Raw genomic sequence first — 19532 nt, 5'->3', positions numbered from 1 at the left:
GAGCTAATTGACCCCTCGTTCTAGCCTTATATACAATAGTGGGTGGTGATGATTTTCTCATTGGCCTCATCCAGTTCTCTGTCTATATATGGTCTACTACGTATGATCTTTTAAATGCTCACAGACTGTTTGGTGAAACATTCAGCTGCATAAATCTTGGATTAAGTATTAAACCATTCAACAACACTATAGAGTTGAACATTTACTTTATTGTCCCTAACAATGACTTCAATCGTGAAACAGTTATACAATGATTCAGGGTCAATATCTCATCCAGCGACACGGAGATGTTCTGTTTTACACAGATAACACTGTGATTTGTGGTGTGATAAAGCTTTAGGGCAGATTCACAGACACAAATAAAGTCCATGGCCAAATTTACCTTGGCTAACATGTTTTTATGAAGTTCTTTCCTCATGCTTGCAGCCAGGACAAATTCCTTTTCATTCACTAGTCAATGTTTTACATTTCCCAGTACAATACATTCACACTGGAAAGTTGGACAGTTGTTCTCTAACTTGTTCTTATTTTTCCTTCAGGGATAAAATAGCTGCGTGACAGTGTAAACTGTCTTATCGTAACAAGGTTTAATTCAACATGTTGTTTAAATTGTCTTTAAGCCCAAAGAGGAGATAAACAAGGAGACGATGCATGAAAACGGTACAGTTATGTGAAGAGATGTTAAAAAAAGTAATGCAAAGGAAACTAGGGAGAGGAGAAATCACTTTTATTTGTTATAAAGATAGATTAGATTTTTTTTTATTTTTAAACATTCAACATGCTGAAGAAGTTTTCCTCCTCTTATCACAAACTGTACGTGTACAGTGTGAATTTGTGAGACCATCAACAGACAGTATGTATGCTGCTGTACTGATATGCGCACAAAATGTTTGGTGCTCAACCGACAACATCTGCACAACACTGCATCTAGGCAACAGTCGGCATGTAGTTCCCAACAAGGTTACAAGCAAACAGCCGAGCAACTTAATGTAGGAAATGCAAAGGCATAATGGAAGAATGAGGCTGAGTATTAACCACAGACGTCGCAATTACCAAGAAAACTCTACACATCTTCCGTATTACATCATATTTACTTCCACTCCTGGCTTTTCTCAAAATTTCCACTTACGAGGTCTCAGGACCAAAAGAGTGGGTGTTCATAGGAACAATGTGAACACAGCAAACACAATCCCGTTTCAAGGCAGCATGAAGCTGTGTAAAAGATGACTCCTGGCAAACCCAGCATGAGTCTTCATAATGTGACAGTTTTTTTGTACTGCGGTGCATTGTAACAGGTTAACCTTGCCAAATTGCTTAATGTCAAAAAGACTTCAGTCCTGAATGTGTGATTTCATCTGGGTCATGACTCTTGTAGAAAATCCAGTTTAAAACTTGCATGATAAAAACTGATATAACTCCATTCTGTGATCCAAATATCCTCCTCATTTACAGATAATGAGACAAAGTGCAAATGGGACTTTTAAGTCAAGTGAAGTCAGTTTAATTTATCTTTCTCAATATCATTAATCAAAAAATGTACTCAAGGCACTCCACAGTCAAGAAACTAAGTTCTTACTTCAGTTTGGACAAGGAGGAAAACATTTTAATGAGGAAATAAATAACGCTTCAGCATCATGTTTTGACCTGGCTGACTCAAAACACAGTACAGGAAAGGAGTTGCACAGAAACAGATTTTGAATTGTTAATTGCCAGTGCCTCACTTCATCTGTTACTCATATCTATACATAGTTTCATTCTAACTGACTTATTTTTAGTTTTGTTAAAGCAAAAATTCAAGACCTTTAGCCAAGCCGTCACAGGTGTTGTTGTTGTAAAACGGATATCGTGTTGTTAAAACATCTCTTATGTCTGTGTGTTGTCATTTTACGTGGCTTGACACGCTGCCGTTCCCAATCACTTCCACTTTGTTGTATTACCTCTGATAGTTCACTGTGGAATATTTAGTAGCCAGGAAATTTCACAACTGGACTTGTTGGACAGGTGGCATCCTGCATCCACAAATGTTTGTAGAAGCAGTCTACGTGTCTAGGTGCTTGATTTTATGCACATGTGGCCATGGAAGTGATTAGAACACCTGAATTCAATTATGTGGATGGGTAAGCAAATACTTTTGGCAGTATAGTGTATATGTGTAGCCACTGCATTGGTCATTGTGTCAACTAGAACACACCTACAACACTTATCCAGCTATGTGCTGTGTGTGGACAGTCACCGTTTGATCAAGAGAGAGATTGATTTTCAGCAGGAACAGGGTTATTTTCCTTCCTACATGCATAGCCATTCATCTGTTCCCCATCTTTGTTAAGCATGAGATGAATAGTTTAGGTCCAGTGTTTTTTTTTTTTTTTTTTTTTTTTAAAAACATAACTAATAAATAGGTTTGTGTTGTTGTGCGGCTCATTTCCATCAAGTTGCTGCTTAAACAAACACCATCCCTACCGAATACCAAACCCACATCCGGCCCAAGAGTTGCTCCCCTTCCTCCCTGTGCCCTGTCCTTAATCAACTTGCTTTTTAACAGTTCTATTTTTAACCCAAAGTAATACCTGGAGCTGATCTACTGCAGATGGTCTCGTCTACCTCTGAGGGTTCGATAGAGAAAGAGATTCATCACATTCACTGGGGCTGTTGAAACCACCCAGGGTTTTGGTGTGGTCTCTGTTTTCAAAAACCAGGAGCACCTGAACTGTGGACTGCTGTTAACAGAGATGCTATATTGTTTCAGAGTTGGGGATGATGGTGTCATTATACAATAGAGTCACACTCACACACAGCCTTCCTATTTTTTTCTGTTTACCTAAATGTTTTTTCATCACTAAAGACACACATTGGACAGTTATAAATTGCAGAATGATGGAATTTTTTTTCCTTGTTATAGTTTTTCTTTGAAAGCATATTTTCTTTCTATGTACAAAATCTGCAGTGGGAAGTTTACACTTGCTTCAGGCAGGGAGAAGGCTTTACTCACAAGCAACAAAGCACTGCCTTATGCATTGTATGTCGCCACATGTGTCTTTTTAAAATTCAGCACGCAATCACAGAGATATTCAGAGAATTCACAAAGAATAAGCTTTTCTCTCGAAGCCAGAAACACTCCCATGTTATATAAGTGGATTAGTTATGGAAATTTAGTGGGAAACAGCATTATATCATATTAGCCACAGAGGATACATCAACAACGTCCTGTTTCATTCTCTGAATTTACCTGAATGAATTAAAATTGCAATACACTTGATTGCTCTGACTGAGGTCCTGTCATCAAGTGGATGAGGAAAATGAATAGCGTTTAATTACAAAAACCGTGTCGTGGATGCCCAGCTTGAGTTGTCGCATAGTGCCAATAACATATTTTCAGCGTTCAAGGTGGACTATTGTGTTCAATTATGGCTATGAATAATAAAAAGAAAATTTTCTTGTGTGATGTAAAGAGTTTTAAAACTCCTATATGCCAGCAGACAGGAGACAAGTGTTTTATCTGTCTTTGTCTCCTCCTCCAGACAACTGGAGCTGCATTCTCCTGATGCCAGACACACTGTGGTGCTGCGCTGCCCAGACCAACCATCTGCCCTGTCCTGGTTCTCTGCCATGCACTCTGTTACATCAACACTGGCACAGGTCTGTCTTTAATTTGACTGAGTAAATGGGCAACCCTTGTCATCATTGTATCATGAAGTGTGTGAGTGGGCGTGAGTCAGCTCCTCAAAATGTCATGAATCCAGCTTAAAAACTATCATCCCACCACAGCGGGCACTGGCAGAGGTCATCCAGAACACAGTCAGGACAGGGGTCGCTGGCAGCAAAGAGATACGACACCTGGGCTGGTTGGCAGGGAAGGTAAGAATGTGTGTGTGTGTGTGTGTACTCGCATCACCCACGTTGTTGGGAAATACATTTGTTAACACAAACTAATAGAAAGTTCCTACCATGTACATCATTCAGTCTTACAGTGAGACACATGTGAAGCACAGGGGAGAGTTTCCATCACGATTTACAGTTAAGCCTTGCACAGAGTCCTCTCACTCACATGTCTTACATGTAGAACCTAAACAACATTATAGCAATTTGATAAAATGGTATGCTTTGATTGATATGATTAGGCTAAGTTTACAATAAATTACGGCAGTGATTTACTTATTTTCTGAGATGGCATTATTATTTTAGAAGTAATTCTTCATGATTTGTTTCATTTGCTTTCAAATAACAGTCCATTAAATTGGACTTTTATTTCTTAATGTCAGTCATTTGAGTATTTTTCTCACTGCCATGCACACAACATGCATGCACACACAGTACATAATAGTATAATCATATTTGAAGACATCAATTAATGAGACTGATCTGTTTTTTTATTTCTTTGAGACTGATCTGAGTAATGGTTACCTTCTCATCTTTGCTTTTGTTGCTTTAAGGGAAAAAGAAGATTGTGTTAGATTGTGTGTTTCAGAAAGATACAATAATTATCAGACACTGATCCTATTAATCTTCATGTCAGAAAGGTGTGGACTGGGAGATGGAGTCAGATGTTTTAAACACACACACACACACACACACACACACACACCACACACACACACACACACACACACTATGCATAAACAGTATATTGTACCTGTATTTCCATATTTGATACTATGCACACACTTGCATGCACTCATGCAAATTCATTAAAGCTTGTGCACACAGTAAACGCTTCAGTCTACCATGTCTGTCTTGATGAGGACATTAATTAGTACATTGCATTCCCTAACGCCTTGCCTTAACCATCACAGCCTTCACCTAAATCTACTTCTATTCTCAGCCCATAAACCAAGTCTTAACCATCAAACAGAGAATGAAAGTACAAGCAAAATGTTTTCACTCCAAGCCTCAGTCACACTGGTCCTCATAAAGGTATTTATAGCATCATAAAGTATACACAAATTTACACACACACACACACACACACACACACACACACATCCATACCTATCTAATTTAGTCCTTGTGAATTTGCCAATATTTGATCCCTCACATGCAATACTGTTACTTAGCAACATATTCTTTCTATGTTAAAAAGATATGACCCATGACCCTCTAAATCCTTTGATATTATTGGATGAGACAGAACTTCAAAGAGCAGCTTAGGATTCCACGGCTGGGCTGCAGATAAGCTCCTATAATGACAATATTTATGGAGAATTGTAAAATTAAATACAAGGCCCTGTGTGTGTGTGTGTATGTGTGTGTTTGTTGTTTTTCTGTGAAGGAATAGAACAGGTTTGTGACAAAGGCTTTTACACATAAGCACACACAGCTTTCCTGATACTGATACCGTCAGTCCTTTAACAAAAGTACTGATGAGTCCCATGAAGGAACTCGGTTTGCTTCACGGGACTGATCTGAAACTGTTATTTGAAAACCTGATGACGGTCATATTATGTGTGAGAGAGAAAGTAATCCAGTTCAAACTCAATGGCCCAGCTGGACAAATTGTTTACAAGTGTACACATGCAGAAATTATTCAGAACTTAAGTAATCGTTTCATATCAATTTATTATATTATTAATTAGATTTAGGATAGGCTCCAGCGCCCCACAACCCTCTAGAGAACAAGTGGTTAAAGGAGATGAGATGAAATTTATTAAATATATCTCTTTGAACTGTTTCCCTCTGGAAGCTGCTATGGATCAATAGCAACATACACCACCAGGTTTGGAAATACAACTGAAACATGGAACAACTTCAAATAACAGCACTTTACGGTGTGCAATAATGGCTGCAGTGCATATGATGGACACTGGAATATGTAGTGTCTCTGAGTGTATATGTGTGTGTGTAAATCCGTGTGTATGGGTATCATTTTGTACTTATTATATATAATATTTCCATTCTTAATATATTTTGTGTTTATATACTTTTTCTACATATTTATTTTTCGAGTAATGGTGCAACTGAATTGTTATTTTATGTTCATACAATGACGATAAAGAATCTTGAGTCTCATTAACCATGTGATCAGAGTGGTCCTATATAATTTCTTATTACATGTGATCTAAAACAGTTGCTTGGCTGCATGGGCCAGTAACAGAGGCTTCTGTTGTCATGCAACCATTTGAATGAGAACCTTTCAATCCAAGAGAAACAATTTCTCTGTTCTCAGACAAATGTATGGAAACGGTGCATTAATCCATAATCTGTTTTAATCATTATCACATTCTGCTCTTACTTGACACTGGATGAGTAAATGCCAATGGATTTATGTTGTCCCGTTCTCACGTTAATGTGTGATGCAGACCGAGAGTGAGAAGCAGTGCTGGAGGCCGGTGTTGATGGTAGTGACAGAGAAGGACTTGTTGCTCTACGACAGTTTACCACGTGGCAAGGAGGCCTGGCAGAATCCTGCACACACTTACCCACTTTTAGCCACACGGTAGGTTGCCTCACAAATGCATGCACTACATTTGCACCATGTTCTAATACCATTTTGTTCCTGTTACGAAATGACAGTTTTTGTGTGTTTCCGTTTGTCTGTTAGTCTGGTTCATTCTGGGCCTGACCGGGGATCGCCTCACTCTGGCACGGAGCTGTACTTTGCCACTCGGACTGGCACACGACTTGGCATCGAGACCCACCTGTTTCGGGCCGAGACCACCAAGGATCTGTCCCTGTGGACCAGACACATAGTCAATGGATGTCATGCATCGGCTGAGATGATCAAAGAAGTCACAACGAGTGAGTCCTGATACACAACGACAGCAGTTAGAATTTAGTCAACATGTAGCTGCAGTTGAAGCAGAGTGAGAGGATTACTAGGGTACTAGGGACATGCAGCTGCAAAATATGTCCATGGAGATTTAAGGGGCTGTAACAATAAGTACTGCCTGAGGTGTTTCAAGCCTAGATCCAGTGCATAAAGCAGAATGTATTCATGAACACATTCAGACTCCTACGTCTGCTCTCATTTATAGTGAAGACCATATGTGTTTGGAAACAGTTTTAGTTGTTTACCAAAGCATATTTGAGTTATAGTTACATAATGAAAAGAGGCTGCACTGCAGATTCTCAGCTTTAACTTTGAGGTAGTCACATCCAAATTGGTGTAGGAATGACAACCATTTTCTTTTAGTCTGTTTCTTCATTATTTCTCCTTCAGATGAAATGTCTATATTTGTGGCATTTACGTTGCAAAACTGTAAGTTTTAGAAAACAACATATCTCAGATTGGATGTGATCACTCAAACTAAAACTGCAAGTTTGAACTATATTTACAATATGCCACTCATGATGGAACATGGAAGATGCAGATGTGCTATTTTATAGAAAGCGGGGGTGCACGATAATTATCGGCTCAATATCAGGAAATTATGACATCATTCCGATAAGTCCGATATCATGACTTAGCGGCCCGATAACATATAATATATATTTTTGTCAGCACTGCGTTGTGAGTCGCCGTTTTAATTAGGCGCTTCCTCTCCTACATGAGACCTGCAAGGCCTGCAGTGAATGCTGCGTTCAGGTGGCGTTAGTATAATCGGAAAAACAACCTTCTGACTGAAGAAATGCATTTACTCCCTCATGTCGGAAAACAACTCGTCAACTCCGTCATAATTTTGTTATGTTTTAGTAGCTGACTGATATCATCGTCTTATCCACAGTATTTTACTCATTGCCCTGGATGTTACACATAAATCATATAAACATCACAACGTGCAAACGTTTGTAACGTAAATATATGGCTGCAGTAGTGTGGGTCTAGAGCTCTTTATTTCGTGACAAAATAAATATCTTCGTTTTAAGAGTCAAGACTGTTTGTTCATTAGTCTTTCTTATCTTCGGATATGTCATCATTTATCGGTATCGGCCTTTGGAAGCAGAAAGTTATTGGTTATCGGTATTGGTTTCAAAAAAAAGTTATCGTGCATCCCTAATAGAAAGGAATTTCTATTTTGGTGTGTGTGTTTGTGCTGTTTGCCATTGGGTATTGGTTGTCCAGGGAATTCTAGTATAAAACACACTTGCTTGGACTCTCTTTTTCTCAAAAACGTCCTGGGAAAAGAACAGCTCCCATGAGTCCCTCTCCTTTCCATGTGCCACTGGGCTACTCATGTATGAAACTGTGTGTATCCAGCAGCAAATGATGCAAAACCTCAACCCTACGTTCTTGTTGTCATTGTATTCATTCTGCATCGTTTATCACCAAACTCTTGTTAGAACTTTTCTAGTAAAGTGGTAAGTAGTTGTAAATTGTATCTTCTTATCCTGGGCCAAATGTTGTACCGTATGCCATAACACAGCCCACAAAATATCACCCTAAATACAATAAAGTTGTGCACCGACCGGCACACCATGTGGATGGCACCATGCCATCCACAATGGCATGTTTTTAAAATTCATGAAAAATAGTACATAGAACAGTATTTGCCCCATCATGTTTTATTTTGTCCTGTAATTCTGGTTTTGGATACATATCAGTAACACAGACCAAAAGAATAAGTTATTTGAAATTTTACATAAATTTAACATACAGGTTAAAAAAACAACAAAAAAACACATGCTTTGAATTCATGATTTTATTTATTATAACTATTATGAATAAAATCAATAGCAATAGCAGTATAAATGGGAAAAACCGGAGTCCCCGGAGTAAACCAAATAGGCCACAGTTCACAGCTGAAGTCCTGCTCTACATACTGCTCAAGGGCAGAAAGTTAAATGAATATAAGGCAGGCTTCAAATTATTAATAAAATGGTTCCTTACATCCAAATAAAATAATGCCACGGGGGATTTGGTTACTAATTTGTGAGACACCTAAAACTGCAGCAACCACTAAACCAGCTGAAACTGCACAAACTGCAGCAACTTTCCAGGACCAATGATTTCTTTTTTCCATCAATGCATCTTTGGAACTCAGATCTCAGTAGATAATTCTTTATGGACACAATGACTAAGTCTTGGTTCCTGGAAGTAACGTCAGACGTTAAGCAGGTCAGTATTACAGCTTTATCACCCACTTTTTTGACTAGATCCCTAAACAGAACATCAAAATGATCAAGCGTTTGCTCTGTAATTTCAAAGTCAGTATCATGAACCTGGGCCCATATTCTCTGATTTAAACATTCTTCTTTTGACTCTTTTGTCTCTCTAGTTAAAGTTACATTATTTTCAGTCTCCAAATGACAAAGCAGTTTTATAACTAATAAATTAATACTAGATTTTTGTGACTAAAATGTTCATTTTATCTAGTAGCTTAATTCTTGTTTTGGCTACAGATCAGTAACACAGGCCAAAAGAATAAGAATAAATCTAAGTGTACTGGAATATTTTTTGATGACTACTAAATTTCATTTTCAAATGGATCCCAAAACTTATTTATCTGAAACAGATGATTTGGTCCCATTTATTGTTAATTCTATCGATCTTAAATAAAAGCAGCTAATTACCTACTATGATGTTATTCCCTCTTTCCCTCTTTCTACACGTGGAATGGAGCGCTTTGAATATTGACCTATTTACATGCAGTGCTATCTAAAGTCGAGTGCAGTAGAGTAGTTTACCTGCTCTTAACGAGTTGCTAGTTTAAATCAAAGGGGACTGTAAACAGCTTTTCTTCTATAATTACTTTCAACATGTCAGCTTGTTGTTGTGGTAACACATGAAGGATCCCTCCTGCTCTCTCACCACTTCTGTATTTTCCTGTTCCATTCAGTCGCTCTCTCCACCTCTTAGTATTGTCTCTCTCTGTCTCTACTTCTGTCTATTTTACCCAAAGCTGAGTAGAAAAAAAGGCCTTTTTGTTGCATCCTGAAAAGCCTCTTTCTCTGTGTGTATTCTGGTAGGGAACACCTGCTTTCACCACCAGATAAAGTTCTCAGCTAGAAGAGTATAGTTTCAGGCCTAATATTCAAGATTCAAGATTCAAGAGTCTTTATCATCATTATGAGACCATAACAGAATTTTGCAGAGACCCTGGCTTAAAGGCACACTTAAATACGCAAACATTCAAATAACATTTGTAGAAGAGAAAAACCATCCTTAAAGTAAAAAAAAGTAAAAATATGTACAAGAAAATGTAAACATTGTCGCAGTGAGCATAAAGTGCAGCTTAGTGCAAGTTCCAGTGTGTGAAATGTTGTGTGTGTGTGATTGTTCAGCAGGGATGAGGGGTGTGGCTGGTTGGGGGAGGGTGCATTTGTGAGAGTTCTGTGGGGGGGGTGGGGTGTGAGTGTTAGGGGGAGTGATTGCTTTAGCAGCTCTGGGGAAGAAGCTGTCCCTTAGTCTGCTTGTCCTTGTTTTAATGTTCCTGTACCTCTTTCCTGATGGAAGAGGTACAAACAGTGTGTTGCCTGGGCGGGTGGGTTTTGTTGCAGTGTGTCTAGCCCTCCTCTGAACTCGGTCAGCGTAGTCTGAGTCCACATCTATTAGACAGCGTCCCAAAATCTGTGCTGTCCTCACCACCTGAGCTAAGTCCTTTCTTTCCTGTGCTGTGCCACTGACGTACCACACTGTCACACACGATGCTCTTGATTGTGGCCCTGTAAAAGTTTGTGAGCAGCTGAGTGGAGAGTCCAGTCCGTTTCAGCCTACTAAGAAATAAGAACCGCTGTTGAGCCTTCTTCACCAGGTGTGATGTGTTTAGAGTCCAGGAGAGGTCAGAGGAAATGTGGATGGCCAGGAACTTTATGCTGTCCACACGTTCCACCGACTCCCCGTCTATGCAAAGAGGAGCGTGTTCAGTCTTTCTGGACTTCCTGTAATCCACTATAACCTCTTTGGTCTTGGTGATGTTCAGCCGTAGGTTATTCCTTGCACACTGTGTTCGATTGTGGACGTCTTTTCTGTAGTGGGTCTCATCGTTGTTATATATGAGACCCACAACATTGGTGTCGCCCGAAAATTTCGCTAAATATTCTGTCCTCAGTGCAGCAAATACTTTCACTCTTTTCTTCCTTACAACTCAATTTATGCCATTAAGGAGCAACATTGTTTGTACATTAGATTAATATTGCATATTGTGAGACTTTTTTTTCATCAGAATTGGGATGTGTCTAAGGTGAAAACGCAATATCATACTGTATATATATCTGTACGTGTAATCTTTTTGCTGTAATTGACTGTTTTTCACCATTACTTCCTGAACAATGCGTACCTGTTTTTTATGTGTTCATAAGAAGCAGAGAAATTACTGTAATGTGCGTCTCTGTGGTTTGACAAAACGTACTGCTATCAAAAACATACAAGGCTGGAAGTTATAAAGACAGACATGAGAATGCAAAATAATACATGGTATGAATTTTGCACTCCAACTTCTCTTTCACTCTTTTACTTTTGATTGTCAAGATCATGTTTGCTGGAACAATACAAAAATACAGTAAAGAAAAGTACAGGTGCTGTGATAATGCTGGTTGTTACCAGTCAGCTTGTAGCTAAGCAGCTGGTACGGACAACCACTGACCCACTGTTTCATTTGACAGCCACATGAAAGATGTGGACAAAGCACCTGTTATTTTATAGAAAGGAATATCTATTTTGGTGTGTGTGTTTGTGCTGTTTGCCATTGGGTATTGGTTGTCCAAGGAATTCTAGTAAAAAACGCACGTACACACTTGCTTGGCCTCTCTTTCTCTCAAAAATGTCCTGGGAAAAGAACAGCTCCCATGAGTCTCCCTCTCCTCTCCATATATCACTGGGCTACTCATGTATGAAACTGTGTGTATCCAGCAGCAAATGATGAAAAACCTCAACCCTACGTCCTTGTTGTCATTGTATTCATTCTGCATCGTTTATCACCAAACTCGTTTGAACTTTGAACGATTAAATTTTCAATTTTAATTAAATTTTATTATGTAGCATCAATAACAGTACAAATTATCTCAAGATGCTTTACAAAAACCGGCCTGAAACCTCCAGAGTAAGCCTGAAGGCGACGGTGGCAAGGAAAAACTCACTGTTAACGGGAAGAAACCTTGAGCAGAACCCAGCTTATATGGATGGACCCATCTGCTGAAGGCCAGCCGGGTAGAAACAGAAGAGAGAGAGAGAAAAGAAGAGCAGGAGAAACAAGATAAACAAACTTCTGTCATAGATACAGGCTGAAGGAAACACACACAATCTAATAATACAAGATAGAGATAATGGTCTTATGTCACAGTCTGAGAGTATAAGAGAAATCATGGGCAGGTTGGAGAATTGTTCCATCTAGGTAGGAGTGAATAACTGCAGAAGTCATTAAGACTGGGTCGACTGATGAGACCACGACAGCAGATGTAGTTTGGAACTCTGCAGGTCAGATATACAGCACTCCAGGCCAGAGACCCTTATAAGAAATGGATGGGGAGGGGAGGGGCAGTGGAGAAAGGGAGACAGAGTAGTTGGTTATAGAAAAGAAATGATTAGAGATTATAGCAAAGGAGCTTGTTGCCAAAGAAGAGAAAGTAGAGGACATGTTCTCAGTGAATCGTCCCCCAGCAGCCTAGGCCTATAGCGGCATAAGTGAAGTGGTAAGTAGTTGTAAATTGTATCCACTTATCCCAATGCAGATCTTATTGTGTCGTATGGCATAATCCAGGACTTTCTTCATGTTTTCAGAGCTTTATATAGACTAGAACACTCCAAGCTGTGTGCTAATGGACACATTTTGCATTTCATTGGATTTTACTGTGAAACGTTTCTCATTCAATCCCTTGAGATAATGCGTTTTGTAACACAAGCCACAAAATATCACCCTAAATACAATAAAGTTGCGCACCAACCGGCAAACAGACCAGTAGCACCATCCATGATGACATGTTGTTAAAATTGTCTACATGTGAAATGGAGCGCTTGAACAACCAATGTTAAGGTTGAAAATTAACCTATTTGCATGCAGTGCTATCTAAAGTCAATTGCAGTAGAGTACTGTACCTGCTCTTATCCTGCTCCTTTGTAAAGTCCCATATTTAAGTACTGACTACTATACCTGTGTTACAGCTGACATCTGCTGCTAATTGGCAACCTGGTTTGACTTTCACCTGTTTTTGTAGTTTTTGTTATTGAGGCATTTTTTTTATTTTCTCTTTATAGCATTGTCTCTGTCAGCTGCAAAATTATCATAGCGTTCATACCTATGACATCATCATATAGGTGTTGATATGAAAAGATGAAATGAGGTGTGCTATAGTTACAGTTACATAGCCTGAAGCACAGCACAGAGAGCAACAATACACATATGCATAGATAAAAAAAAAAAAAAAGGCATATACTTCCCCCCGGTACTTTACAGAGAGCACACTTTCACAATCTTCTGTACACATGTGCAAACACACAATACCCTTGCTGCACGCACACACATCTCGCCAGGACTGTCGGCAAACAATGGAAAAACAATTCTCTTCTCTCATGCTGTCCAACAAACACACTGCTCAGTACGCCATGTGTCATCAAGAGAGGGGAGCTTGTGCTGTAAATGAGGTTTTCAGCGTGCAGCTTTCATGAGGGCACTCTGCTGTCAAGGCACTGAAAAACGGCACTAAATGTACCTAGATCACACAGTGTGGGGACGAGACAAAACAGAGGGAGGCTCGGGCTACGAGCGCTCATGAAGATGGTAAACTTAGCTTTCAGACAGACACCAGAGGAGAGGAGAAGAAATGTTGTGAAAGCAGAAAGCAGAGTGTCTCGACAACTGCAACGCAAACAGAAACGGGACACATGAGTTAGAACAAAGGTGATGAAAACTGTGGATAATTGTTGTGTTACCGGTTGTCAGGAGAGGAAAGTGTCTCATTGTTATATATCGTTTTTCTATGTAGAACATGAAAATGAAACTTGTACTCTTACTTATGTGAATCTCATATTATGAATGAGGCTCATGGGTTTTCTTGAGTAGTTCTATGTTGCCAAAAATCTTTTTAATTTTGTATCTTCCAGGTTGTCTGTACCGGGGTCAGGAGTGTCGGCTGGTAATTCATTACGAGCAGGGATTCTCTGTCCTGGCCGACCCAAAAGCCCGAGACGCAGAGGACGGTGAGGAGAGAGTACCTCAAACTCCCAGCAAGCCCCAAGTGCTCCTTTCCTACCCCTTTGAAAAGCTAACGATGTCCTCAGACGATGGAGTACGCATGCTCCTCCTTGACTTTGGAGGGAAGGAGGGAGAGATTGTGAGTGTTGTTACTACGTACTATGTTCTCTCTCACACACACTGTGACATAGACCCTGGCTTTGACAAGGGCTCAGTCCTGAAAAGTCCACTACAATGCACCTCAGAAAAATTATGGTGGGTGAATGTTCTGTGCAGAAGTAGCTTCTTAAAATCATGTCCTCATTTGAGATGCAGTGTGGTTTAGTGGAAGAAATGTGAGTTGTACAAATCACATTCAAGACTCAATAATATAATTGAAGTCCGTCACATAAGGGGCTGGTAGAAGTTAATTCATTACCCCAGAAGGCAAGTTTGACCAGGTGTCAACTAACAACACATCTGGTGCTGAATAAACTTTCACACAAAGCATGTAGTCTAATCCTAAGTTCAATTCTAGTGATGATTTTCATTTGCAGTGGCTTTGCTGGTTCATTAATGAATAAGTACATTATGAGAGGATGCAGACAGGTCAAAATAAATAAGTACATTGCTTGTTAAATAAACGGATATGATATTAAATAAATGCTGGGGGACTGCAAATGGAAAATAATACAGAATGCGTCAGTACTGGAGGAGCTGGTTAGAGAAGTAGCTCTGGGACCAAAGGGTGACAGGATCAAGCTAATTAGATAAATACACAAACAAATTAAAAGTGGAATTAATTAATAAATGAAGGCGCAAATGGGCAGTTGAACCAGTAGTGACAGGTCGACCGTCGCATCTTGGGGTTTTTTGTTCACAAATTTACCGTGGAGAGAGCCAATGTGCTGTTTAGCGTCTTCCATCTTTATGGGTTGTTCTGCTGCCTGTCGCTACCGGATCAACTGGCCATTTGTGCGTGCGTGATGATAACTCTGCTTCACAAAATGCATTGGCAGAGACGCTCAGAGTCATTTTGCGCTCCAGATGGATTAATTACGTTAAAATTTTTCATCAGATTTATCATGTTGATGGATTAATGCGTTAATTCTAACAGCCGTAATATTCATATATTCGTTTATTTGTGGAGTAAATGTTTGATTGATGTTTCTATTCAGTCCTCAGTACAACCTTACTTTATATCTATTATGTTCCCATCACAAACAGGAAAAATATCCAAAGTGCTCGATGGTTTTAGATCAGTTTAGATTGTTTGTTCTACTGATTATCCAGTCTACATGGCTTTATGTGTATGTATTCTTATAGTTGAGTTGGTTAAGAGGGTAACAGGCTATTTTTTGACGGGCCCACTGGCAATGAGATGGGTCGCATATGCGTCAAACTCATGAAATATTAAGTTGTCACGTGTTATAAAGGAGCTGATTCAGATTCAGACAACTTTATTTACCCCATCAGGGGCAATAGGTTTGAACAGCTTGCATACTATTATACAGTACACATACAATAGGAACAGATAAAGTAAAATATTAATATGGAGCAAGTAAAATGGCAAGGAACACAATGGAATCAATGGTCAATAAATAGAGTAAATAGATAAATTAAACAAGATTAAACTGAAACAACTAAAAAGTGTCCAGATAAAAAGATTATGTAGAATTTAAGAGACGAATAGCAGAGGTAATAAAATATGTTAAAAGATGGTTTGTCTTACCGACAGGTAGAGCATACTGACAACCAGAGGTCAACAGAGAAAATTCATTTTCAAGCACATGACCAGGAGAAAACAAAATGTCAGTTGCTTTCCTAAGCGTTTATTGATCACAAAAGCTGAAATCGAATGGAACAGAAAGTGCAGTAAATCATATACGTTTCCGCTGGAGACACGTGGTTGGCAAATGTTTGACTAATATTTAACCTCCATCAGTAATGATTCCTAATTAAATATGTTCATTAAATATGTTCTTATTCTGGTTTATAAATATATCAGTCAGTTTTGAGTTTATACTTGTGTCAATATCAGGCTTAGTTTGCAGTGGCCATGTACGGCTCACAGTAAATAGAGCAAGTCCGTATCCACTCTCACGGGGGTTTCAGGGGGCCTTCTGGGAAATGAAGCAAAACACAAACTGCAGTACATGCGTTAATGACAGGAAGAGGGAAAGTGGTACAGCAGAAAGTAAATTACAGCAATTCATCACAAAATAACATCTGAAACGATATAAACTCCACAGATACGCAGGTCTTACAAGGTAAGAGCGATTGAGAAGGGGGTTTTCTTTAAAAATAACCTGTCACTTATTGTAAGAGTTTTAATCTGTTTGCCCCACTCAGCAGCTCCGTGAATAAAACTCCAACAGAAATGGCTCGTGTTTCAGGGCCGGTCAAACGGCAATCAGGACTGTTCGGTGTTTATACCTGAAAATAAGCGCTACTGCTCCTAATTTTCTCCTTTGTACGCTCTTAGTTTTTTTTTTTTAATCTGACAATACTAATATGAATTAATTGAAGCCACTCTCATGAAAATGGAATCCAATCCCTATTTTATTTTACTTTCCCCTGACCCTTATACTATCATGTATCTATCTGCCGTCATAAACCCACAGCACTGTGATCTTTTAAGCTCTGTGAACCAAAGTCACCATGAAAATATTGACTCTTCAAGATTATGGGATTCAGAAATTGGAAACAGATTTGTTTCATATCAGCAACTGGGATCTGCCATGACATACAGCTCAGTCTAAAGCTTCTCTCAGACACATCGAGTTTGACTGTGCTTTTCATGCTCAAGGCAAATAAGCACAGACTTTGGAGCTTTGGTTTAGAAAACCCACTGTTGGCTACCTTGCCAGGACAGATTTTGGTATCTGTAGTGTTTCTGCATTCCAGCAAAGTTAAAAAGACTTTATGAAAAAACGAAATAAATAAATAAATAAATCCCAGCGCACTTCAGCGGATGTGGCCGACGGCTCATTAGCTCAACAAAGTGGAATTAGCTGGGCTTGTTTTATCAGTGTTAACTGCACTGTCGACTTGGCAGGAACTACAGTATATGTATCTAATTTCGTGGCTCGGTTTTGTGGCCCTCTCATGACGTGCGGATCTACTTGTGTTTCACTTGTATTAGGGTTGTGCTAGGAAGATCCATCTAAAATCCTCAATGTTAAATTTGATTAATTAAGAAATTTATTCTGAATGATTTATGCTGTTGATTTGTTGACGTGATACTCAGGTCCAGTCCAGCGTTTTGCACCATTCTCTTTCTTTCTACTTTTATTAATTCTGTTGTCTTCCCTTCCTCCTTCAGCAACTGGACCTCCACTCGTGTCCGAAGCCGATCGTCTTCATCCTCCACTCCTTCCTATCCGCTAAGATCGCCCGCCTCGGCCTGGTGGCCTGAGAGTCTCTCTAAAGGGACTCCACTGAAAATAGAAATCCACCTCGTTTCTCCACCTGCCTACAGTCGGCATGCAGTACACCACCTCCAACTTCTTCAGTTGGAAAAACCGAGCTGATTGAATGTAGCCTCTATCTGAAAGTAGACATTTTTCCATCTCCAACTCTGTGCTGAAGAAACGATACAGAGCAACATGGAGATAGTTCACGCTTGGAGTAAAATGTGCTCTTGATAGTTTATATGGAGGTAGGTGATCCTAGTAAGGGTTGCGTGGACTGAAGACTACCTGGACTGGATTAGATGCACAAGGATGATCTATACACAGACATGAGGACACACGGAAGGAGCAGATTGGGCATTACTGTCACGTCCTAGATTGGAAGGGCTGGCCACGTGTAGCAGGATGGAGATGAATTCACTTTTAACTCAATCAAAATGTAATAGCAAACTGCCTTCCATTTACCAATTATGTAATTTATTTACCATTAGCTCTGAAAGGACATTCTGAATTTCACTCGTCATTTTTCTTCCACTAACACTTGACACACTGTGGGACAACTTTACGCATTTGTCTTTATTAGCATCCCCTGAGATGTCTCGTTAGCAGTGTCAGCATTCATCATGGAAAATGGGAGGCACAATCGGCTGCAAGGATTCCCACAATGCTCTCATCTGGTGGTCCAAGTATTTCAGTATTTGAGTTGACAGTGATCTGACAGTTACACCGGTATTACATGTGCATGGAATTTTGTGGTGAGGACAGAAGGATTCATGTCATTGAACTATCCTTAAAGTGCAGTAGAATACTTTGGAAACCACATTTCCACACAGTTGGGACAGATAATTTAAGTCGTAGACGTCCCCTCTAATCTTTAAACTCATTTTCCTCGGCCTGAAGTAGCAAGCAGGACTGTAAACAATGATCGATGCACAGAAGTGGAAGTCTCAGCTTGGATGTCTAACTCTTCTGTTTTCTAGATATCCAAAGTATTTGCTGTTGCTCCCTGAGTCTAGGTCATCAGACGACTGTTGAAGGATGCCCGGGTTTTTCTAGAACAAGCTACCTGGCACTGTCCAAATATGAAACTTTGTACAACATAATATCTACGTACATTTTACAAATGGCAACCTATTTTGAGAAAGCATACGGTTTGCATCGTATGTTTTAGGAGTAGCAGTTTTACAGTTTCAGTGGTTTGGGAGATTTTAAGTTGGTAGTTAGCCTAGCTTAGCATCAAGGTTGTCATTGCCCCTGGCTAAGAATAAGCCTGTCAAACCACAAACCGACATCTCTACATGTTAATTGGTGATTTAGAGATGTGCCTCATAGTCTTATCTTCTCTCTTTAATGTCAACAAGAAACTGAGTCTCCAGTTAAATCTAGTCCCTTCCATCGACATTTCAGAGTACTTTATTTATAAACTCAAATCTTTGTTTGTCACAGCATGTCTGTGGCTGACTGACGAACCACATCAAGAAATTCTCTCATGATGAAACTAGATTGAACGTTGCCTGAAAAGTCATATCAAGTATTGCGGTAGCCACCATAGCCCTCAACCCTGCTTTGGTTTTGCAGCAGCCGTGCAGATCATTAATCTTCCTGATGCCATGCTGCTGATCAAATGAGGATACTGCTCTGTGTCTGATGTGGCTGGCTGACGGGTCTTTCTATGTGCCTTCAGGTGATGAGAAAATAAACATTTGAATTTGAAAAGAAATTAATCACAGGGTGCACAAGAAACGTTGTGACTACTGTGGTGGCTACATCACTACTGGGTATAATCGGAGGTGGTTGGCCAGCATTAATTTTTATGTTTTTGTTCTTCTTTACACCATAAACAAACTGAGACATTCACCGACGACCATTTGCACACAAACACACACACACACACTGTGACAATACTTTACACACTTTAATCCAACTACACTGTAGATGTGTGTTTTGTTGACATTGTAACACACCAAGAATCCAGCACTTAATGATAATGTCAAGTGGAGAGAAGCTGTTTGAGTGAAGGCTGCTTTGATATGTAGATACTCTGATGCCTTTGGCAGCTACTGTACTGTCACTCAGAACGATGAAACTTTAGTTTTTAATTCAAACGGTGCACATAAATCATGTATTTAAAACAACTAAA

At 39.5% G+C, this 19532-nt stretch overlaps 1 protein-coding gene across 1 annotated transcript in view; it reads left to right on the top strand.

The window, feature by feature from the left end:
- Positions 1-19532, top strand: part of sntb1 (syntrophin, basic 1) — a 35781-nt gene extending 16249 nt beyond the window's left edge. The window contains exons 3-8 of the mRNA XM_047599346.1: positions 3519-3636; positions 3766-3855; positions 6294-6430; positions 6536-6732; positions 13910-14139; positions 17305-19532. Of these exons, the coding sequence (XP_047455302.1) occupies positions 3519-3636; positions 3766-3855; positions 6294-6430; positions 6536-6732; positions 13910-14139; positions 17305-17397 (865 nt within the window). The 3' untranslated portion in view covers positions 17398-19532. The remainder of the gene's footprint in view (positions 1-3518; positions 3637-3765; positions 3856-6293; positions 6431-6535; positions 6733-13909; positions 14140-17304) is intronic.

The sequence above is a fragment of the Mugil cephalus genome, chromosome 11 (assembly GCF_022458985.1).
Source record: "Mugil cephalus isolate CIBA_MC_2020 chromosome 11, CIBA_Mcephalus_1.1, whole genome shotgun sequence".
Classification (NCBI taxonomy): Eukaryota; Metazoa; Chordata; class Actinopteri; order Mugiliformes; family Mugilidae; genus Mugil; species Mugil cephalus.
This window is presented reverse-complemented; position numbering and strand designations above follow the sequence as displayed.